The sequence below is a fragment of the Ascidiella aspersa genome, chromosome 3 (assembly GCF_963924565.1).
Source record: "Ascidiella aspersa chromosome 3, kaAscAspe10.2, whole genome shotgun sequence".
In the NCBI taxonomy this organism is placed as follows: domain Eukaryota; kingdom Metazoa; phylum Chordata; class Ascidiacea; order Phlebobranchia; family Ascidiidae; genus Ascidiella; species Ascidiella aspersa.
In genome coordinates, this window is record NC_139449.1 from 6,646,713 (window position 1) to 6,671,822 (window position 25,110).

General features: G+C 34.9%; 2 protein-coding genes and 1 pseudogene across 2 annotated transcripts; 1 reads left to right on the top strand and 2 right to left on the bottom strand.

The window, feature by feature from the left end:
* Window positions 1-425: 425 nt before the first annotated feature.
* Window positions 426-8,202, top strand: LOC146158953 (uncharacterized). Its single transcript, XM_083384741.1, has 8 exons — window positions 426-635; window positions 1,711-1,828; window positions 2,521-2,723; window positions 3,106-3,145; window positions 4,328-4,422; window positions 4,706-4,896; window positions 6,829-7,015; window positions 8,071-8,202. The coding sequence occupies exons 1-8, from the start codon at window positions 426-428 to the stop codon at window positions 8,200-8,202; spliced, it is 1,176 nt and encodes a 391-aa protein (XP_083240867.1).
* Window positions 8,203-12,762: 4,560 nt separating this feature from the next.
* Window positions 12,763-19,005, bottom strand: LOC146158954 (uncharacterized; annotated as a pseudogene).
* Window positions 19,006-21,962: 2,957 nt separating this feature from the next.
* Window positions 21,963-24,396, bottom strand: LOC146158955 (uncharacterized). The gene is made up of 4 exons (XM_083384803.1): window positions 24,324-24,396; window positions 23,703-23,866; window positions 23,054-23,199; window positions 21,963-22,260 (listed from the first exon to the last, which is right to left on the bottom strand). Exons 1-4 carry the CDS (start codon window positions 24,394-24,396, stop codon window positions 21,963-21,965), a joined length of 681 nt encoding a protein of 226 aa, XP_083240929.1.
* Window positions 24,397-25,110: the final 714 nt, after the last annotated feature.

Sequence of the window (25,110 nt, forward strand, 5' to 3'; positions counted from 1 at the left end):
GTATTTAGCAGACTATTTGTTAAACAGCTATTGTAAGTACGGTACATCAAATTCAAGTCGTGTAGCAACATTCATTGTTCAAATGATTATCTTTTGTTAATTGCTTGATAAATCGTGTTCATAAAAAAGTTGTGTTAACATATTTGCTTCTAAGCATTTTTCTTTGTAACGTGTAGCATAATGTCTGTTTTTTAAGGTTGCATTGAAAACGTTTTTATCAGCTAAAAAAAAATTAGCTTAATAATATTTTGAAACTTTTAAAAAGATTGCTAAATAACTGACTGTAGTACCAACTGCAGTTATTTCGTTCCCTAATGCTTCGAACTTTTATACATGTACACTTGTACAGTATTTACTAAAAAATTTCTTATGTTCAAGATTTTTTCTAATATTATATTTTGAATTGGTACTTTAAACCGTAAACAATGAGTAAACGAAATCGTTCAAAGACAGCCAATGAGACCAAAGACGTGAAAAGACGAAATACAGAGAAAAATGCTGCCGAGGATGAATTTGCTTTTCTACATGTGGAACAGGAACCAATTCCTGAAATTTACACCCACCGACCAACGCAACCCAAGGAAAAGAAACGTGGCCAACTGACCCCAGAACAACTGGACCATTATTTCGATAAGGTTTCATATTATGTTGTTTTAATGCTGTTTGTGAATTAAATTTGTATCTTACTTTTGTCTGGTCTTAGATGACAGATCAGTTCGGTGAGTGAGATGCTGTTGACTGTATTTCTTAAAACTGAGAAAAACTCGTTGAGTAAATTTGTTTCATGCATTAATAAACATTAATTTTATTTTTACAATTTAAGAATACGTGTTTTTTTAAGTGTCCAATATGTCATGCTGGGCTGCGGAGTCGGTTAAAAATAACCCAAGTCCGACTCCGGTAAAATGTGCGGTTTCGTCGAGTCCCGAGTCCGGCTGCGACTCTACAGCCTTTATTTCATTAATTTACTTAACTAAAATATTGGATATTCAGCAAATTCAATTAAAGGTGTGTCGTACAAATCATTCACTTACAATACTTGGTAGAAAATGTTCCACCATATGCTATTCCACCCTTACAGTTTCCAGTTGGCCGCCATATCAGTTTCAAAATTTGGCATGCGTATGTCGGACTCGAGACTCGGGTAGCTTTACGTGGTCTTGTTCGAGTCCCGAGTCCGACTCCGCAGCCCTAATGTCATGTTGATTTAAAGAGCCCTAAAAATATAAGCCATTTTAAGAATTTGTTGTTTGGTATTATTGCACAAATAATTTTCGAACTTTTTTTGCATTTTCTAAAGTTTGGAACAAGGTTGTTCTATGCAACACCTCACCTGAGTACAAGTTTGGTAAACAATAAAAATCTCATCTAGAGATCCCAGTTTTTAAATCCACATCACAATATGCTGTTTGAGAACAAGCAAAAAAAAGCTACTACATCGAAGACTCTTTCCATTAAAATGCTCTCCAGCTTCAGATTCCAAGTTCTCTAACAGGTTTAAAGCGGATCAGAAAGAGTGATTTAACTTGCAAAGCTTTCCGTACAGATCAATGATCATGAGTTCGAACTTCACTACAGGCCAGTTGTTGTTCTGGCCTGCTTTGCTTGCATCATTGATCGACTGATTTAGTTATTCTGTCAAAGCCAAGAAACTCCATTTGCCCATGGCTAGTCATTTATTCTTACCATCATGTATTTTTTTCTGTTCAGGGTTACGTTTTGGTCAAGGACTTTTTCGACCCTCATCGACTGGACATCGTCCGAGAAGCCACCAACAAACTAGTTGATAATCTTGCCAACCTTCTTTATAAAGGAGGAAAAATTAAAAGTATGCAATATTTATATCGATATTTATGGTATTTTTTCCTTTCTGTGAAATTTAATAAAACAGTAAATCCAGTCCTCAGACTGGTACCGGTACTAGTCCACACAAATAGCCTTTGGAAATTTCTGGTTTATGTACTTCATTGGTTTACCATATTTTTCTTTTCCGGTAAAATCCCTGTCACTCAAAAACTGAAATTTAACTAAACAAAATCAAACATGAATATAAAAACTTCAATGAAAAATGTGAAACCCATTATGCGTTTAGGCATGAACCGGTAAAACGGTATTCAAATTATTAAATTATCTCAAGTTTCTTAAAAAAACATCAACAATTTAGCAGTTAACATTTTTAATAATCCACTTTCCATTATTATAAATACCTATGAAAAGCCTATAAAAACACCTATCACATCTCACACATATTAAAAAAGGGTTTTCATATTGTAATAAAGTTCGTGAGAACGGCGTCGCGTTGAGCAAAAAAAAATCAGTAGCTGTTAAAAATTTTTGTTGGCGTTACATACGAAATGTTTAGGTTTTGTAATATTGTACACAATTTTTAAAATCTTTCATCCTCGATGTAGTGTAAGGTTTTGTTGTTGAAAACGTACTAAGCCTCTGTTAAAGAAGTATGGCATTTAAAATTGAGAATATTGGTAGAAAACCAGAAATTATAAGTGTGTTTCTACACAGATAAGCATGAAGACAAAGGCTTCAACTCACGTCTCATTCACTTGGAGAAAGAGTTCAAAGGTGCCTCGGTGATCTTGCACAAACTGGGAATTTTGCCTCAAGAGTATCGTGACCTATGGTCCGACGATAAGCTGCTAAATGTAGCGGAGCAAATCATCGGACCGAATATTGCTGGACACCCAGTGTGGAACTTGAGAACCAAGGTGATCAATCATAAAAATAAAATTAATTTGCACTAAACAAAAACTGTTTATTTAAGGTGTATAGACCTTTTGGGAAACAAAACAGATTTATAGTGTGAATTAACTACTGGGGAGCACGGTGTTTTTTTAATTTCCCACTTAAGCAATCAGCAACTGGCAATTTCCCTTTTTGGTATTTGCATGTCCATGATGACATTTATGAGCATAGCCTTCAAACGTAACAGATTATTTTCTGAAAATAAGTTGTTTTAGCATTTATTTATTTATTTGCCGACGTTTCGGTCGGCCTATCCAGGAGGCCTTCATCATGAATTCATTAAACTATGCCTGGTAGCAGCTGCATATTTATTAACTGAGTATTCTTTTTCTATATTCATTGCAGACGCCCAACAATGAACAAGCAACTGTTCCCTGGCACCAAGGTAAATTTTGTTTGGCTATAAGGGGGATGACCATTTTGTCAGAGATGACATCACCACAAGGCTATGTCATAACGTGACGTCACATAGTTAAGGGTCATGGCTTTTGGGTCTGGGGAGCATAGCCAGGTGGCTAAGATATTCTATAGACATATCTAAAAGAAATTTAAATTTGCTTAGTTAAAATAGGGCCTAAATATGTTCAAATCAATTGATTGAAACCGCTCCTTAAAAAAGCATCGTTTTATCGCACAACGATTGCTCTTAAATTGCATATACGCAAATGGCTAGTTTAGATAAGATCTTAGGCTATCCCTGTGGTTATATTTATGGTGCTTGCTTTAAATGTGTCCTCATTCTGTTGGACGTTACTGCCATGAAGAATTTGCCCATCTTTGAATCGCAAATAAAATATATAAAGAAAACAAGTAATTATTTTATTTTTATTATTTTTGGTGATTTTTGTTGTGTTTTGTGGGAGAGCTATTTTTACAACTAACTTATACTAACTTAGTTTTTTACAACTTTCATATTTCTCGCCGATTTTTTGTTGAGCTTTTTGTGTTTTATGCAAGCCGTTTTATTCATAAAAATTATTAACTTACTTTGATAGTAATTGTTAGTAAATCGATCAGCTTGTTACTAGATGTGCCTTAAAATAGAAGTGTCAACCAATGATTTATTTTTATGTAGGCTATACTCTGTATAACATTTAGACAACAACATAATTTATTTAACAACTTTTATTACAAGATACCCGGCATTTTAGTAAAATATGACTGATTCACATTCTTTTAAACATAAAAATAATTTTAAAAACCTCATCATGTTTTTAAACCTACAATATCATTTCAATTCCTCAGTATTACATTTTATTCAATTTTTGTTGATTGCGTTGACTATAGGATTCATACTGTTTAAATTCGGCTTAAATAAAAAAAAAAGTAGAGTGATCCAATTATAGATTTTCAAACCATACAAATTTGCCTTGAAAAGTCTTTTGGTATCTTTGGATTGATCAGAAATATAAATGGCAACCCTGTATTAGAAAATCTTGTTAGTAATAGAAAATTCTGTTGACCAACTATAGTTTGGGAGCCACAGTAATACTATTGGACATCTCTAGAACCAACCAACAAACCGAAACAATCCTAAAATTTATATGGGGCAATTATAACATTGCAGACAATGCATACTTGGCGCCGTGCAGTCTCAATGTACACCAGTTGGGAGCCTGGATACCTTTGGTGGACGCAAACTCGGTCAATGGTTGTATGCAGGTTTAATCGTTGATGTTTGTACAATTATAAGACTGATATTATTTAGATTTACCAGTCGTAATCCAAGTTAATAATTTTGTAACATGTAAAGATGAATTCATTTCGCCAGAAGGTATGGTCAATCTCTATAGAAGAAATCTAACTTAATTTGCTATAGTAAGACTACCAACATTGGTTCTATAAAGCAAGAAAGCGTCCAATTTTATAAATTTTAGGCCATATACCCATCAACTTTAAACTGTCCGCACAAGTTGTTAAATGTAATTGAAACTTAATTGGACAGTTCGCGTCCGGGGGTCACCGAAAGGGCAAGACAGCCCGGCACACTTGCTGTGCTGGGGGCACTTGGTACGTCGAGCTGGACGAAGAAACAATGGTCAAGGAACTGGACGTTGACATGGACAAGGATATTGTCACCTGCGAGGTGCCGTACGGCGGCGTGCTGTTTCTCAACAACGCCGTGCCGCATCAGAGGTAGCCTAGAAGTTCCTAAGTTGGGGCCCGTGTACCCCTTGATAATACTTTAAGGGAAGTTAAAGGGGTTATCAAGACCCAATTCACATTATAGTGTATATTTTTAAAAATTTAATGCATTTTACGAAAGTAAATCGAAAGCCATCGCAGACTCACCCAATCTGTCGATCAATAATGCAAGCAGGGCAGAATAGAAAAACAACTAGCTTGCAGGTTCGAACTCGCCTCCGGGTATACTGAGCCGTCGCTCTACCAACTGAGCTCGCAGGCTCAGAGAGAAGCTAGTCGAAAAACAACCATACGCCAACGCTTGCCACATTCTGTTAGTACAAATCTGCCCTGCTTACAACATTGATCCACAGATTCGGTGAGTCTGCAATGGCTTTTCGGTGTACTAATGATACGTAGCCGTAATCGTTGGTCAACAAGCAGCTTCAGAAGGACTAGATCACCATGGTCAACACACATGTGTGTGTAGGTTTCATTTTACGAAAGGTCATAAATCAGTTAAAAACACGGTTTGCCGCTTTCTCCTCGAATGTGTTCAGACTTCATCTATTTCACAATCGTTAGCAAACAACAGTTAAAAAGTCTACTTCTTGTCGTTTCATGGCGTCATTTCGAAAATTTAATTCCGACCCTGGTCCATGCGAAGCAACATATATTCGATGGCAGATATTCCAAACTAATTGTTTAGTATGCATAAATTGAGATAAATAACCTAAGTTTATAAAAAGATATTCAGTGAAAACAACTAATGTCATCCCGAGAAAATTTGACTCAATGACTTAAGTTTAAGTCAAGTCATTAAAAAGACTTTTATAACCACTTAGGATTATGTTTACTTGGGTCAACTCAATGAGTTAAGTCAACACCACACCGACGACCAACAAAACGTATCCAAAACAAAGGCTTAAATACACAAGTGTAGGCTACCGTACCAGGTCATAAGAAGCGTTCCATTGTGAAACGGGAAACAGTTCAAAACTTTGTGCCGCAAGATATTCTGTGTGACCTTTACTTTTAATTTAATTTGATAAATAATCATTCGTATAACAAGTTATCATAGAGGCAATTAAAGAGACAACCCGTTAACCCACAAAGGGGCCCAGCGACCACCACCATTTTCACTGCCATAAAAAGCTTATTTGTTTAAATTTTTTCCAGTTGGTGTTCCTTTGAAGGATGGTGTATTTTTGTTTCTTTATTGACGTAAAAAATAGATGTTAAAAATAGTTATATTTATTGGAACCCCAAAATCAGTCGGTTAAAGTTCATTGACTTGTAATAAGGGTATGTTATAATTGTGTTTTTTTTTTTTTGATTTACTTTAAAACAAGTTTGCCAAGATTTTTTTTTATAATTATTAAAGCGGGTCGCAGGATGGACAGTTTAGCCCTCGTGTAAAGTGAAAAATTGCATAACACACAATAGGAATAATAAAGCCCATAAGAAGTAGATAGCATTGTTAACGTTCCAAATATATCTTCATTTATTATCAACATGGTGAGAAGGCTCTGAATATAAGTTTATGTTGCAGAAGGAAACAAGGAGAAAAAAACTCTGAATAGGTGTAGTTAGTGTACACTGTACACTATATACAGCGAGAATAATGTCAGTCGCAACGGGCATATTTTTCGATATGGGCTTGGCAACCTAAATATTTTTTGTGATCTCACTCTCACGTAATTCCATTTGAAAACGATAACAGACGAATTACACAAAAACAGACGACTTGTATTGTTAATTGGGCCAAACTATTCGTGGCAAATCGTGCCTAATTTTACTGGACTGTTTGTTAGTTGATTGATTTGCGATTGATAGTTAAAAGTATGAAAAATATATTTAGGCTTTGTCCTGACCTTGGCTGGTATTATCTAAACTTTATTTAAAACACAGATTTGTTTCTGATTTATTGCTGACTTTTTGTAGCTTGGAGAATCGATCTGAAATAATTCGCTGGAGCCTTGATTTGAGATGGCAGAGACCCGACAAGCCAAACGGTTTTTACGGACTAAAGGAAAACGTCTTGATGAGAACCAGCGCCGAGAAAGATTATAAGATCGATTGGACTGGTATGGCCGGCCTAAACCGAAGCGAGATGCAAATGGAAAAAGTGGTCAGTTGCAGTGTTGTAAAAAAGTTATTTTAAAACGACTTAAATCTCAGGCAAGTCATTTGTAAAATATTTAGTCTAAGTGAAGAATTGTTTTATAAACAACAAGTCAAGTCACCAGTTGCGCAAGTTAAGTCCCAGTCAAGTCATAATTAGAGCAAGTCAACTTCAAGTCACGTCCTTGTCATAAAAATAAAACGTTAAACTATTAGAATTTTCAAACTAGTACAATTATCAACAATAACTGAACTCAAAAATAAGGAAAACGCAACATATAGCAAGAAATTTGTTTTTTGTTTAAACTTTTGAATAAATAACTCAATTTTATAAAAAAAAATATACTTTAAGAATATACTTCATTTCAACCCAAAGTCATTTATCCAAATGACTTAAGTCAAGTCAAGTCAAGTCATTTTATCCAAATAATGTAATTCAAGTCATTTGAAAACAGTGACTTAAGTCAAGACAAGTCATTGACTTAAGTCATTACAACACTGGTCAGTTATCACCTACTTTCAATTTTTTTGAACTATTCTAACCTTCCTTTGGTTTTTACGATATACGAGTCGAAAACAATGTAGGCTAATGATATAACAAGGGGGACTAAACAACCATATTTTAAGGGCGCAGATAAATGGCGTAAATTTATCTTTAACTCGAGTGGTTTGAAAAAACAAAAATCCCAAGTAAAGTGGCTTCGTCCTAAATTGTACCCGGAATTAAGTCTTACAAATTATTGACGCCTACTTTTATTGAATACCTGTTTTGTTGTCGAATCGTTGAACTTCGGAAATCGGTATTTTCTTCTTCAAAAATGTGTGCCAAAGGGCGTTAAAACACTGTGACTCAATCTCTTGATTTTCAAATTTTGCTTCTATTTTTTTGACATATAGGGTTTTTTTATAAAAAAAAAAAAAAAATCACAAGTGGGTATCAAAACGTTTTTCAAGACGATGTTGATATGCTCACCCAATTTGCCTTTAACATTCATTTTTAAACTAATAGTTTTTTAAAATGTATGATTTAGTAAAAAAAAAAAGATTCGCATTTTTTGCTAGGGAGAAGACTACGATATGCTTACGCCTGAAATCGGCGGACCGTGGATGAAACGGTGGCAGATTGTTCACCATAACCGACACACAGAGTCGTTTTTCCGGGGTACCGACAAACTTTCCTGGCATAAATCATAAAGACGCGAAAGCCTGAAACGTTTATATTCGACGATCGCTTGAAACGAAAGGTCGCCCTATACAGTAATTATATGCAAGCTTTTTCTCTGTAGCAATTTAGCATGAAACAAAATCGACTCTATCAAGTATGTGATTTGTATTCAGTGCTGTAAACACGTCAAGTCTAAGTCTTTTTGATTGAATGCAAGTCAAGTCCCACTCAAGTCATAATTAGAACAAGTCAATTTCAAGTCCATAAAAATACATGTTTCTATCCGGTTATGAGCAATACCCAACTAAAACATACGAAATGCTAATATATTGCAAGCAAATTGTTCCGTGTGCAAAGTTAAAACCAATTTTTATATAAAAAAAGGCTTAAATAAAACACTTTATTTCAACGAAGTCATTTTTCTAATAAACTTAAGTCAATTCAATAAATTCTGCTGAAAATATTTAAGCCTGGTAAAATCATTTTAAAAACGTATACTTAAGTGCACTTAATTCAAGTCATTGCAACACTGTCAGTATTTGTAAGATTTTCGGTGCTTATTTGCCATTCTAGGCCTCTATTGCTTGCTGTTTTTATGCTTATAAATTTTCTTTTAATAGTTTATAGTTTTGCTTTTTAACTATGATACCCAAAGTTTAATTTACTTTGTACAACTGAAGTTCCCTTAACTGTCAAACTTTAATGCGTTGATTTTATAGACTGCTGTATTTTTGAGCTGCAATGTTTATTATATTGCCTAATTTGCTGCTTGTGTATCAGTGCCATTTAATGCGTTGCAGATCAGGTATTTATTGTGTTGAGTAAATTAAAAGTCTATTGGAAATATTGTGGAAATTGGTTTAACCAAACGAGAAGTCGTGTGATCAATGAAAAATGGGTCAAGACCAGTGGCGTAGCCAGCCGAAAATTTTGGGGGGGCCAAAAAGTTGGAATGTTTTATTTAGCTCTTAGCATTGTATCAACTGCCGTAACGAACACAATGCTAGCAAACCGTTCCGAGCAGCAACTGACTGAGTGTTAACGCAATACTCAAAAAACAGTCAATGAACAAAAACTGTCTGAAAGTAGTAAAAGTACATTAATGTATAGTAAATATTATATTATCTACTTCGTTTGTGACGTAACAATGCATGACAATTGAAGGTGTGGCATGCCTGTGATCAAATGTTGTGGTACTGCTCATAAATGCTACAAAACAAATTAATAAGAATAAAATATTTATAAATTTTGGGGGGGCCATGGCCCCTCAGGCCCCCCTTGTTACGCCTATGGTCAAGACACGATATTTTATTAATTGTAAAAAATGAAGAAATAGAGTGCGGTATTTTTACTCTTTACCTAGAAAGAGCTCACACGATCAAACCAACATTAACACCACTTTGTATGCTGAATACTGGCAGTCCTGTGGCCGCACCATCCCTATTTTGAAGTACAATGTCCTAAAAATATTGTTGTTCTTATTTCTAAGAAATGTACTTCTCTTTGACTTGAATTCCTTTTTTTAAACAATTACAAAACTTCGATCGTTTTCCTCCGAGATTTTTGAGAAAACCAATCAAAGCACAAGAATTCTTTGTATATAATAATATACAAAACAACAAAGCGAACAGAGAGCTCTGTGATGTCATAAAATATAGTTAAAAAAATAGAAACGCACTGATTGTGTATGTTGCGTTCAAAGTGATCAATGAAAATCAACTTAACCACAAGAAAGGAAGCAAAACACGTTATGCCAAATTACAGCAGGTAGGCTACTGTGTTTGGCCTGTATGTAAATCACTCTTTGAGAGAGGGAGGGGAAATTTATAAGAGCATAAGTTCTACAGATATGAACAATGAGATTTAGTTTAGATTTTTTTAAAACTAGATAAAAACTAAGACTAGAGCATTTCTTTTTTGAAAAATAGATACGAATCAGATCATTTTAGTTTTCACAAATTAGATTAGAACTAGAATTACTAAATTATTAAAAACCGAAATGCAAAGTCAAAATTGAATAAAACTTACTTTTAAATATTTACAATCAATTTAGTTTACATCGAGATTAATCTCATAAGAGCTAGAGTCTGGCACGTGCATTAGCAAGTTCGAAACTGGCAGGCCTATGGCCGGACATTGCAAATCTTAAAGGCGTAATAGCAGTACCGGTAGCGTAATAAAAATAGTTTAATATTTTCCGACGAGTCATGTGGAATGCTGTGCAACCACACTATTTTGTTTTGTGTGTAGCCTATTCAATATCACGGGTTGTATCGGTAGTTGTCCTATCCGATAAACTGTGCCAAAGTTGTTAACACGGAAGCAAATTATATTCAAATAAAAAAAATATTCTTGAATGTTCCAATTTCGTCTATTTTGCTCTTTTGAGCATATTTGTTACAGCGAGAAACGTAATTTAATTTCTATGTTGTTGGCGTAACAATGTCACTGTTTTCCTTTCTAGTTTCTCAAATGTTGCGAGCAAAAGCACATGGCGCAGGTTCTTAACTTTCAGTTCCTAACTGTAAATTGGGTACACCGGTATTAGTCAGTTGTATTGATTAGTCATATTAATCTTAAGCTTAGAATTAGTAGGAAGTTATAAATTTTACGTTTATTGTATGTTTAGTATTTGATTATAAACTTTACACTGAAACTGAATATTAACTGTGCATGTTTTTATCCAAGCTAATGTGTATTTAGCATTAAATGAGGCAGAAAAACTACGACCCGCCAACCTCTTTAACAAACTGGGCACGAGGCCAGTCCTCAAACATTTTTGCTCGTTCAACTCCGTAAACAAAAAGGCCCACCCTTCCTAGTAACATTAGCAAACTGTTTTGTTTGTTGTACTTACACAACCTGCCTTCTGTAATACCAAACTTAAAGCGAGTTTCAAAGAAAATTAAAGACAATAGAGCAGTTGTAAGCAAAGTCCCTTTGATTGTAACAGGAACAACTAGGTTTCATTGTTCTGTCACAGTAAACAAAGTGCTAGTTTTGCTGTACTGCACACGTAGGCTGATTCACTTTTTAATTGTACTGGTACGGGTAATTAAGTTCAAGCTATATTTTGAGCTAACATTATTGGTATAGTTGATTTTTCTGTGATAAAATGAGAATAAACCTAATTGTGTTTTGAGCTTGATTTGTACCAAACGCACTAAAACCAAGCATCACCCGAGACTTGTAACAAACCCCATATTTCATCACTGCAGTCGTACGCGAAATGGGTCTCAAAGTAGCCTAATAGTGCTGAAAACCAGGGTACCAGATGGCAAAAATAAAAAAGCTAAACTTACCTAAAAAAAGCCAAATCTAATACAAACTCTAAGAAAGCCTATTTTATGTTTTACCTTAAATTAATAAAAAATGCAATAAATAGTCAGTTGTACATTGAATTTCTCTTTTTGTGGCAATTCGTATCAATTTTTTGTAGATTTTTTTTAGTAGATTTTTTTCTTTTTTTGTGTTAGTTTGATCTCTTCTTAACATAACAGTTTTGAAATTTTTGAATAAAACCAAAAAAGCCAAATTTTATTTGGATTTTTTTAAAAGAATAACATTCAAAGAGGTTTTTAAAAAGCCTAAATTTTTAAATTTGGCTTTAAAATATCCTAACTGGCAAAGCTGCTAAAAAGAGTTTTGCGTCATTTCCGCAGCTAAAAGCATTCCTAACAAACTGAAAGTCACGTCTAAGAACCTATATCCTTAAGGTGGCAAATTATCGCATTTTCATTCTTAAAACAAATGCTTTACGGCACTAAAGTAGAGGGGAACATGCGACAGTTTCTTAAAAAAAACACTTTGATGGAGCCTACTGTTTTTTGCAATAAATTATTCCTTTCAATATTTTTTTTACTCTGTTTGGTTGTCTTTCATTTTATATAGACCTAAATCATCTAAATTTTTAAGGGAAACGGGTCAAGAACTTATTATTACATGGAAATAATATTATAGGAAAACCCTGGAAATAAAATTAAATTATGAAAAATGCATTTTATCCTGAAAGAAGTGTTATTAAACACTGGTTTGATCGGGCGAGCTATTATTTGGTAAGGAATAAATTTAAGGCAATCTATTCCTTACCGAAACGATAAAAGAGCATTTCACATCACTAAGATAGGAAACCTTGCCTTGGGTTGTTCTTAATCCGTCACATGGCATCTGTCAGTTTGGGAATCAAACGACAATAGGCGTTTAATTTTACGACATTACCACAATAAATACCTGTCTGGCACCGTATTATATAACACTATAAACAAGAAGCAAATTAAGCGATATAATCAACATTGTAAATTAAAAATACAGCAGTCGGTAAAATCAAACATTGCAATTAAGCGCTTAAAAAAAACCTAATGAACAAAGTGAATTGAACTTTTATGATTATTGTAAGTAGCAAAATTATAAATATAAAAACAAGTTCTATAAACGCACAAAAACTGACAAATACTGATTATCTGTCCAATCTAAGCGATTATATTGCGCCAAATTGCTACCGGCAAAATACATGTTTTTTTTGTTTAATTACCAGCGGGGCTAATATTTAAAAGCAACATCCAAATTTTAAGTTTATCGCTGTTGCGCTTTCATGATTTGTGCCAGGCAAGTTTGTCAGTATCCCGGAAAAACGACTCGGTGTGTCGGTTGTGGTGAACAATCTGCCACCTTTTCATCCACGGTCCGCCGATTTCAGGCGAAATCACGCCGTGTTCTTCTCTCTACAAAAATGTAGGCAATTAAAAAAACAATATTGAAACAACCGTTCTCGCTAAAACGTACAAATTCAAGGACAAAAACCTATTCCAGTGGTTCGCAGCCTTTTTCGACTCTTAAGCTCCTTTAGCCGTTATTTAAAACTAAATTCCTCAAATATTGGGTTATTTGGTAACTTTTATATTAGAATTCACTGAACAAGGTAATAATGCTTCTGAAAATGCCTAATCAAAACCTAAATTATCGCATTCGGTCAAGTTTTGCCTGCCTTGCTTTTTCCAACATTAGTTCCACTATCATAGGAAACGCAATAAAAAAAATACTAGCTGCTAAAGATAAAGAGACAGTTGGAAGGAAAGACCCTACAACTGTAATTGGCCTTACTGTAAAACGCGTTGTAAGAAAAACACTGATATGTAAAGTTAGACTATGTTTGCAAAAAAATACATAAATATTTATTCTATGAAAGTAAAGCTGTAATTCTGGTCATTAATCATAATTAACGAATGTTCCAGCTTTAAATTAACGGATCAATTTTATTTTGATTTTTACTTTATTTGAATAAAAGATTTGAGCCAACCAGCCGTTCTAATAAACGCAGTTTTTAACCCATCCCACCTTGCGATATATTATTACAAGAATTTTCTACTCGTATATTTGAAAAAACGCAAATCCAATGTTGATAGTGTATAAGGTGAACGTACATAGAAAATCACAAAGGTTAAAACGTGATTCAAAGCAACCTTTTATTAAAATACTATAAGGTTTAACAACTGACCACTTTTACCATCTGCATCTCGCTTCGGTTTAGGCCGGCCATATCAGTCCAATCGATTTTATAATCTTTCTTGGCGCTGGTTCTCATCAAGAAGTTTTCCTTCAGTCCGTAAAAACCGTTCGGCTTGTCCGGCCTCTGCCATCTTAGGTCAAGGCCCAAGCGAATTATTTCAGATCGATTCTCCAAGCTACAAAAAGTCAGCAATAAATCAGAAACAAATCTGTGTTTTAAATTGTGAATTTAGATAATACCAGCAAAGGTCAGGACAAAGCCTAAATATACAGCCCATACTTTTGACTATCAATCGCAATACACGCCCACGTTCAGCCTAGGGCGTCTTATAACGCTCTGCACACCAACGTTCGGCGCCTATGACCATGTGCATGTGTTTTGGTAATAAGTTTCATTTACAACGGGTGAAAAGATAAAGCCGGAGTGTTAAAAAAAAGGTTTTGATTAAGTTTGCAATGAATTAAACCATTTAAGTTTACAAAAACACACATAATTACTGTTAAGCTTAACTAAACGAAGGGTGTTCCTGTAGACCAGTGGTTCTCAACCGGGGTGCCGTTTCTGATGCCTAGGGGTGCCAAGAGATATTTAAGAATCTTTAGGAATCTGATTTGTGCTCAACTTTTTGTGTAAGATTAGAGTGAAATTTCTGAGGGGTGCCGCAAGCCATAAGAGGCCACTGCTGTAGACAGTAAGGCCTCAAATCTTAAGTGAAAAAAAAACATTTATAAAATTAAATCAAGTTTTAAATAAATGTGTTCTAAGTATCAATCCTATAGTAAACTATCCAATCACCTTCATGCCAGGGAACAGTGGCTTGATCATTGTGGGGCGTCTGCAACGAAGAACAAAAAGAATCCGGGTGAGAAGACTACATTTTAAAAAATCATTATTAACATGCAATATCCACACAAAACAACTTTAGACTTCAGTCATTATTTTCAAATGACCTGACTTAGTTAAGTCTTTTGATCAAAATAACTTGACTTTATTTGACTGGAACTTGAGTAATTTCCAACTGACTTGTTTACAACATTGCTTTATATCAGTGATTCCCAAACTTTTTTTCTCGCGTACCATTTTGTGCTTACGTACAGTGTTCATGTACCACCTAAGTTACATCCGACTAGAATATCTCAAACTACAACTATTTTGGTATATAGATAAGAAAATGAGCATGTATCTGTATTAAAGTTCAACAAATGTCATTCCAAGAAGACATAAACGCCATAAATTAAACAAAACACAGCAAATAGTTTTAATGCGATGGATGGAGTTGTTTTTTCTCCACCAGCTGCTAACAATTAACGTTTTATTATCTTGAACAAGATAAGTGTTACGTCATAAACATGTGAAACCTCAAATTAAAGGAGCTAAAACGAAACAATGCAAATTACCCAATCTGAAAGTTTTAAAAGTTGAAAGTTTTCGGAAATTTATATAGATGCTTTAAAAAATTTTCGCAAGATTTATACGTAGTCGCGTACCACCGGTGGTACGCGTACCACAGTTTGGGAACCACTGCTTTATATAGATAGCTGGGTAAGATTTTAATGACCTACCTTCATATAATGCATACCAAAGCAAAACCCTGAAAAATTCAGATGCTGTCTTATTTTCTAATACTTTATATATTAACAAAATACTAAAAACAATTAACAACTTGATAATAAATTGCAAAGCCAAAAAGTTGAGTAGATCGACAGCATCTTGATTAAGACGTTTCGATACGAGCTTGCATCATGTTCAGTTGATATGATTGCAATTTATTATCAAGCTACATTACAGATTCGTGCATAGTGTACCCAAATTAACAACTTTATGCAGTAAAATCAAATCACCTTGGTTCTTAAGTTCCATACTGGGTTTCCAGCGATATCCGGTCCGATGATTTGCTCCAGTACATTTAGCAGCTTATTCTCGGACCATAGGTCACGGTACTCTTGTGGTAAAATTCCCAGCTTGTGCATGATCACCGAGGCACCTTTGAACTCTTTCTCCAAGTTAATGAGATGTGAGTTGAAGCCTTTGTCTTCATGCTTATCTGCAAATTTTCATTATTTTTTTTAATTATACTTGGTTTAAAATACGTTTTGGGTCAAATTTAATATTTTGCCAACAGAATCTTGCCCTCTAACACAACACAAAGTACACCGAAAAGCCATCGCAGACTCGCCGAATCTGTCGATCTATGATGCAAGCAGTGCAAGCCAGAAAAACAACTGGCCTGCAGTGAGGTTCAAACTCACGACCTCCGGTCAAAAAAAAAGCCGGGACCGTCGCTCTACCAACTGAGCTATGCAGGTTCAGAAGGGAACGAGTCGAGAAGCAACCATGCGCCAATACTTGCACATTTTGTTAGTACAAGCAACTTCACACTGGGGGATCATCAGTCCGTATCAATCAATGAAAGACACACACAAACATTTTTCTGGCTTACTCTGCTTGCATCATAGATCGACAGATTCAGCGAGTCTGCGATGGCTTGTCGGTGTACTATTGATACGGAAGCCGTAATCGTTGGTCATAAAGCAACTTCCGAGGGGATAGATCACAGATGTTATTAAACACATATGTTTGTGTGTGTCTTTCATTCACAACACAAAGTAGTGTGACTAGAAAAGGAAAAATTACTCTTGGAATATTAATATTTCCTGGTTAGGTAATAAGCATGATGAACAATTACAGTAGGGGTCTAACACAGAGGTTCTCAAACAGTATGTCTATCAAAGACATTAATATTAAATCAATATCAAAAACATTAATATTAAATTTCCATTCGAACTGATTGATTACGACAAAACTGCAGCAATCTATTATGGTTTCCTGAAAAAATCAACTAAATTAACTGGTTTTAAAATCGTAAGTAAAAATTAGCAAAATTCCTATCACTCGGTGTGTCGCAAGACCAACAAACTTTTCCAAATGCATCGCAGAAAATAAAGTTAGAAAACCACTGCTCTAATAGAACACATCAGGTCGGTGGCAGATATTTCTAAATTTATATGCTTGAGAAGCTCAGCACTTGAAACAAAAGCTAGCCAACAACATGCTATAAACTTATACTAAGCATTTTCTGGTGTGTTGCAACTTTGGATTTTTAATGACAGTATGTTTTAGTTCAATAACTTTGAATAAATTGCGGTGTTTGACCTGTATTCAATCACACTGTCTGTCTTGTATGTTTCAGCTCTTCAATGACAGAGGATAAACCCCAAAATAAAAGACCGATCAATTTCAACGAACACTTTTTTGCATGGAGAAGTATTGGTACAAGTCTGTGGTTTAGGAACACTGGATTATTGGATGGCACAAAAATGCATATAAACAATTATAATAAAATGATTAATCAACAAAAATTGCATACTTTTAATTTTTCCTGCTTTATATCGAAGGTTGGCGAGTTGATCGACCAGTTCGTTGGTGGCTTCCCGAACTATGTCCAGTCAATGCGGGTCAAAAAAGTCTTTGACCAAAATGAAACCCTTATACAAAAATATGCACATGAGGATACAAAGTCTAATTAGTCATAAGCAAATCTATGTTTATTAAATACTTGGTTGGGTAAAGTCACAAATATAAAGGGGAAATTTAAAACGGGGTTCTACATCAAAGATAGCCAAACCTTTCAACTTGCAAATCACGTTTTAATTTCAGTTGTTAAGTAGACTGTTAAGAGAACAACACAGAAGAATTTTTATAAACCTAGTCACAATGATTTGTATTATAAAGTTTCAACAAATTTTTGTAAATTGTTGCAATGTGATACTTACGTGCGGCCCACCACTTACTCTCACTTTCAGTAGCCTTTATTTAAAACAATTGTTTCGACTATTATCAAAACGTGTAGAATGCGCAGTATTTAATAAAAGCCAAATCTCATATATTTTCTGAGACTATAATCGAGTCTAATGTCGCATTTTAACAGCCATCGAAAGGTTGTGCAGCCATCATTGTTAAGCAAAGTGTGTGTATTTCTAAATGTGTGCTTTTGCTGATTGTTTTAAGGAAGTATATCAGCCCAAAGCTGTGCATGATACTACATGTAATCTCAATTTGTCTAACATTTACTTGCATATTTGCGCACGAGTTTACTTTCGAAGAGCGGATGTTTATCAGTTAAGTTATATTACGACGTCACGAAATGACGTGTACCGTATGACGTCACCCCCTTTAATTTAATGGGTTTTGCGGCCCATCTTAATTTTCAAAGTGGCAATTTGCAGCCCATTCTGTTAAAAGGTTGGACATCCCTGGTGTAGAGTCATCATGAATTTTTATCACATTAACTAAACCGTGTTCAGCTAGGGAATTGTATAAAATAAAGTTGTTTCAAAAATATACAAAAATATAATAAGTAGCTCTACAAATAATTTGGGCAAAAATATTAAACAAAATCCTAAAAATAGTTATATCTTTCGGCCTCTTTATATAAACATGCATAATTTGACAGTTTTCAAAAACCAAAAAAAATGTATTAAATAAAAAAATAAAAGTTGAAATAAAATTAAAGTTAATTAATGGAGGAAGCAAAGTAGACATTAACTTGGAAATAATTGTAACATATATACAGAATATTGATAAGCTAACTGCACTCTCATCTCAAACTACATAAAATTTGATCGAAATTGAATAGTCACACCCCAAAAGTTAATTTGAAACCTTATCAAAATAATGGTCCAGTTGTTCTGGGGTCAGTTGGCCACATTTCTTTTCCTTGGGTTGCGTTGGTCGGTGGGAGTAAATTCCAGGAATTGGTTCCTGTTTCACATGTAGAAACGCAAATTCATCTTCAGCAGCATTTTTCTCTGTATTTTGTTTCTTTACGTCTTTGTTCTCATAGGCCGTTTTTTAACGATTTCGTTTACTCATTATTTACAGGTGTATAGCACAAAACACAAAATAAAATCATAAAAAAGCTGCACAGCAAATGTATTATATACATTAATATAACAATGATTGCATTTAAACAAAAGTCAAGCTTGTAAGCAGAAAAGCTAACACATGAACACACATAAATCGCTTAGGTATAATTTTTTCCTAAAATTGTTATCATAATATATTTTTATTGTGCTTTTGTTTGTTTTTTGTGCTGTGTAGCTTCTGGTGTTATATAACTTCAGTAAAATAGTAATTCAAATTACGGGGGTTTATATTGCTCACAATAGTTGGGTTAGGGTCAGAGTTAGCGTTTGGGTGGGTCAAGTATTATTATTATTTTTATTCTTACATATTTATGCCTTTCTTGTAATTTCGTTTTTAAGAACTTATTTCACTAGTGTAAAAATAAACGTGGTAGGATTTTAGACCAGCTCAAATTACCCATTTAGTTAAGCTATCAGTATCAACCTGACTGAATCATACTCTTCTATACTGCATCTTTTAACTTAACATTAAATGATACAATTTAGAACTACATTCTATCCTCAGAAATCAATTTTTGTAGGAATCGGAGTTAAAAAACATATTAGTAATGTAAACAACATTAGAGGGTTTTTATAATATGTTGCTAAGTCTAGCAAATTTTATTTTTAAGAGGTTATTAGTAAATATTGTAAGTATGAAACATTGTGTATTAAAAGTTATTTTAGATTAAGCAATGTAACAATATTATTTTAATTAGTCAAACTACTTAGAGGCCGATAAGTTAGCACACTTTTTTTACTATAACAATAGCTATCGTGCAGCTAAAAAAGAATGCAATGCTGCTAGATATTTTTTATTTTAATTTAGTTACAGCAGCTTTCAACACAAAGCCTACCGAACAGCTTTGCTTGGTCGTTTTCGATTTCCTCAACTCATAATTAAATTGGGTATAAAGAAAAAAGGCGCTGGTCTAGAATCCTACCACAACGTTGAAATAAATATTAAGCAATGCATAATATGTGGGTTAGGGTGTCGGTTAGTGTTTGGGTGTGGGTAGGTCAAGTAATATTGTTTAACACTATTACTGGACTCACCCAAACCCAAACGCTAACCGGCACCCTAACCTAAATAATGTTCGTTGTGGTAGGATTCTAGACGAGCGCCAGAAAAAATCTTTGATTGTGATATTGTTTCGCAGGTTAATTGAAGTCCAGAGGTTCACCTGGCAAGCTGGCATACGTAACCGAATCTAACTTGCAAACTCGGCTAGCAAAAGTATAAGTAACGCAACGCATTGCACACGTGAATTTTCTATGCACAGTCCGTCAAACATTTTGCACGCTTCATTGACCCTACATTTTAATCGCTGATTTGTACATTGTCGACGGTATTTTAAAAACTCACAATTTTCGGGTAGTTTTGGTATTTATATCGCGCGACATGACGTGTGATTAGGGTGCCGTTTTAAGATAAAGGGATGTTGAAATAGAAATAACTACGTAACATTTAGTTCCTGGTCGTCAAATTTTAAATAGATTTTATTCTCACAGCAGCTGTCTAGCTACTTTAATTAAACTGAAGCGCCCGGAGTCACAACTCTAACAAACTTGTAGCTAGTATCTCAAAACAACTAGTACGGTAATCCATGAGTGTAGCTAATGATAAACATATGCGTTACGTTATTTGTTACAGCCACATGCCAATTTTAATGAAGCTTCTCCCATGTTGACAAAGCCGACCACTATGAACTCATTATCAATGCTTCAAAAGCAATTAAAAAAGACTAACTGAGCTTCAATTTTGGAAATCTTATGTTGTGTAGGCATAATTGAGTGTCTAGTGTCAACAAAAAGTTTTGGGGTTTCATGTTTTTATCTATTTTATTGACATATATAGCATGCTAATTTTGCACTTCTAGGCGATTGTTTTAACCACAAAATATATATTGTCGTTCTTAACATGTGTATTCCAAATCATGCAAATATACATTTTAAATCAGTATTTTGTATTGAAAGGATCATAACTCTAAATTACATCGCATAATAATATATAGCCTACAAACGCTGGGTGTTACACAGGATATGCACTCCTTTTCCTCATCACTCACTCGTAGTTTCTGTAAAATAAAACCAACAATTTTTTGATAACTTGTAGCCTAAATCTTGAGTTGAACACAATTGAATGCCACCAAGTAAAAACATTTTTCTATTATAGTTCATAAATATAATCATTTGGCGACTAAAGGAAAAGTTTTCCATAGGCCAGGAGTGGGCAACGTGCGACCCGCGGGCCGCATGCGGCCCTTTTCAATTTTTTGTTCGTCTCTTCACCTTCTTCCAGCTATTTTTCAATAAATAAGGCTATGAGTGTGCACCATGTTGGAACTTTTGCTCTATCAGTTTCCTGTTTAAAGTGCGATGTAACCCATAGGCTAATGTAGTTAAACTCGAATGGGAAGGATCTATAACAAAACAATCCTCGTTCATAAAGTTTTACTTGTGTCACGTTGTTATGATAAATAACTGTTTTGCAACAACTACACTTGTCTAGTACAGTCAAGTAACAGACTTTTGCCACGCACATTGGGGCTGTTAATTAAATTGTACTGAGCCGATCCGTACGAAGGCGTCATTGGAATTGTAGGAAAAGTTATTCCCGAATCCACAAGTAGACAGCACTGACAAAACTGCCGTAGTTGTAGCCTAGTATCCCATAAGATTTTTTAGTAAGAGCTGAAATATGAATTAGTGTTTATTTGATTGCGGCCCTCCTGTAAGCATTACATTTCCTAACTGGCCCTTGTGTTAAAAAGGTTGCTCACCCCTGATCTAGGCTAAAACTGACAGGAGATTTTTTGTAAATCATTCAGCCACTTTAAATATTCAACAAATTTATTCAGCAACTCTCTATGCAGGATGGTGGATTTAACCAAACCTACTGCATCAAAAAGTAACATTTTAAATGAAAAAATAACTTTACAATGTGGAATTGTATAAATGACTGTTTAAACAAAAAACTCGAATAGCATGTTGGTAAGAACTATATAAACTTCCAGGGAGAAAGTTCTGGGTGTCTTCACAAATGTTTAATCAAATCATATGATCGGAATAATCATTAAATCGCAGATTAGTAGCGGCAAATATTGCAGTATCATAAATACATCCATCTAGAGTTTATTTCTGTATATAACAACTGGTTGTTTCTTGGCCGCAATTTCAACTAATGTTCACTTCCGTCAAGCAAATGTGAATGTGAAACAAATGTAAAGCGGAGCGCAAGCAAATGTAAACGGTGCTAGTACCGTAATCGGGTCTCACATAGAAATTATGCTGCTACTAGTAAAACTCCAAGTGACAATGTTTCAGCAAAAACTTAAGCAAAACGCCGTAACAAAAGGCACACAACCACCCACTCAACCTACTTGATCCACTCGTAATCGAGTTGGTAGACTTCATTAGCCCATGGGCCACCTTCCCCGTCATGACTACAAGACCCGGACGCTCCATATTTCTTGTAGGTCAGCTCAGCGTTTCTAGCCCCGGCGCACCATCCACCGTTCTGCACAGCGATCATGGTGTAGCCTCGGTCGAAGGCTGCGGCCACGCACTTACTAATGGCGTCCTTCCTCTTGCTGTACTCCCCGTCCAAGTTGACGTCCAATTTCTCGAGGGCCGGAATCGCCCTTGTCGAAGTATCCTTCCAGCAGCCCATCTTTCTAGTGTGAACTGAAACGATGTCAATTTTAGGTTATTAGGCGAAATAACAATTAAGAAAAAGTCTGTTTTTTGGAGTGCTACGTTTATTCTCAATTCATATTATCTAAAAACGCTGCTTCGTACAATAGCTCTACACGTTTCTTGTCGTTTTTTGCCAGGCAGGTTAATCGTACATACCCGATATTATGGACATTTATTGCGACCGATCGGAATGACGTCATAAATATGCTCAAACTAGCAAAACAGTTGTAGATTGTTAAGGCTAAAATTTGCTTTAACATTTACACATTTAGGTAGACCTTCAGTGGCTAACCTACTATACTTTTTAAAGAATTAGATTTTTGATTAGAAATAACTGCGATGGACGTGCGTCGTTGACACTCCTGCCAGGCGAAAAACTAAATCAAGACCGTGCAATATGTGTGATTGATTTTGGAAGAATCATAAACTATCAACAGCGCAGTTTCCTAAGTTCCATGTGCGGGACTAGCGTTAAATTACAAGCACGCCTTTCGCCACGTGCATTACTAAACGAAGATCGTTTTTCCCCGGGTGTTATTATGTCACAATTAGCACAACATCTGCGCCAAGCAATGTTCCAAGTCAGTTAAAATACAAGCTGCGGTTGAGGGAAAATAAGTTGTGTCAACTGCACACTAAACAAATAAGGCAAAAATTCCAAAGTTAATTTGGTATGGGATCAGCACTGAGCCACGTATCATATCCGAGTAACGATACGGTATCGGCTTTGATCCGATATTATCAAATTACCCTATCTTGAAGTAAGGAAACTCGATTGTACCTTTTCCAATCGACTTAAGCTCGTAGACCTCGTTGGCCCAGGTTCCTCCTTTACCACCGCTCGTACAATCGGTCGAGGCTTCATATCTTGCGTAGGTGGAACGGGCGCTAGTTGAGCTAAAGCATTGGCCGCCATCCTGAAAATTATAGTCAAATGCCCTAAACCCAAAGAAATTGTGCCAAACTGTAAAATTATTCGAAGACATAAAAAAAAGTTATTCTTTCTTTAAAAATGAAAAAATACAATTATTGTTTTTAAAATAAATATTGTTGTAATAAGTATTGCTTTACAGCAGAAATCACTAATTTTTTTTCAAGGACGTGATAACCGGAAAACCTGACGAAGGCGGGCCGAATATAAAATTTTGAACAAAAAAACTGAATTAACTCAATTGTAGTTAGAAAAAATACTAAGAAAACGCTGATAACTGTTTAATAAAGCTGTAATGACCATATCCTTCAGTTTTAAATTTCATTAAATTTAAGTAAAAAATGTGTTATCTCAGTTGTCGTTAAGGAAGAAAGTGTAAACAAAAATAAATAATTAGATAAAAAAAATCAAAGAACCTTCATGAAACTCTACTTCAGTTTAAAATTTTCTGCACAGTAGTTTGGTGAGCCCTGTTACAGTATAGCTCACCTGCACACCGAATACTTCGCCGTGGTGCTTAAAAGCAGCTTCGGCGCATTTTTGAATGGCCGAGGTCCTTTCGCCATAATTTCCAGTGAGACCGTACTTGCCCTCCAAAATGGAAATCGCTCTTTCACTTTTGTCTTTCCAACAGCCAAGTTTGCGATATGTTGCTGGAAAAGCAAAAAAACGAATCTTAGTATATAGGTAGAGTTTTAGAAATGATCGCCGCATTTAGTGTTGTAAACAAGTCATTTTCAGACGACTTAACTCCCTTTCAATTCTTTTGTGTAATAACTTAAGTCCAAATCAAAGTATTTGCATTAAGACAAAGGGTTACATTTTTTGATAAACTGGTCTAATCCTAAAATGTATTTTGAGTAGCAAACAACAACCGAAAACTTTGGCAAGCATTTTTTTACAAACAAAAATTCGGTGAAAAAATAATCAAATTTTATAAACAACTATTTGTAAACTATTAAGTTTAAGTCAATCAATTTTTGTTGAACAATTAGGTTATTTTGCCAATAGCATTTCTGTCACCATTTTAAACCAGTCACTTAGTCATAAAAACATAGCGGCAATTGCATATAGTGGCATAAGGTACGTTCGTTATTGTACGTCTATTACCTGGGTAGAAAGTTGTCCCAAGAGCTATTTCAATCAATGCCAGGAAAATTACAATCTTGACAAAAGAACTCATTTTTTATGTTGGTCGTATCAACCTATACAACACTTGCATTAAAGGCAGCCCGTACAATCAAAAACGATTCCAAGTAGTGAGCTATGATTTAGAATATCTCCCCTTTTTAAGGCTGGTATTTTTACTCTCTTTCAGTATCATCAATTGTTGACTTGCCGGTACTTTCACAGTTCGTTTGCTAACTCACAGGCAGCAAATCATAGAAATCCTGCCTTCGGCACGACTCCTTAGTTGACCGAGAACTTCAACGAGATAAATCTATTTGACAAGGGCGCGACTTGAATCCATACCGGTAAATTTAAAGTATATGTAAATATATTTAGTAGGAGCCGTAATTAATCCTCTTCAAAAACGCTTGCCATACGTACTTGACAATTTTGGAAAAAATAGGGATTTAAGGTATAGGCTGCAACACTCGAGTTATTATAAAACAATGATAGGCCAAAAACAAATAGATAACCTAACTTTTCTTAACATTTCTTGCGTTCTTCGAATTGCTTATCTTAATTAGAAATGTCAGCTTTTTGTCGCTGTAGTTCGATTCACAGAATATTTTCAGCCTATACTCCTTCCCAATGCACAACTTTGACACTTATTGTTTGATTTTGCTTTACAATGATACTTCATTTCTTAGGTCTGCAATGGAAATTGCGATACACACTCGTGTTACTATAGCGGCAACCGCGTTTAGGTTCGATAATGTACGTCGTTTTG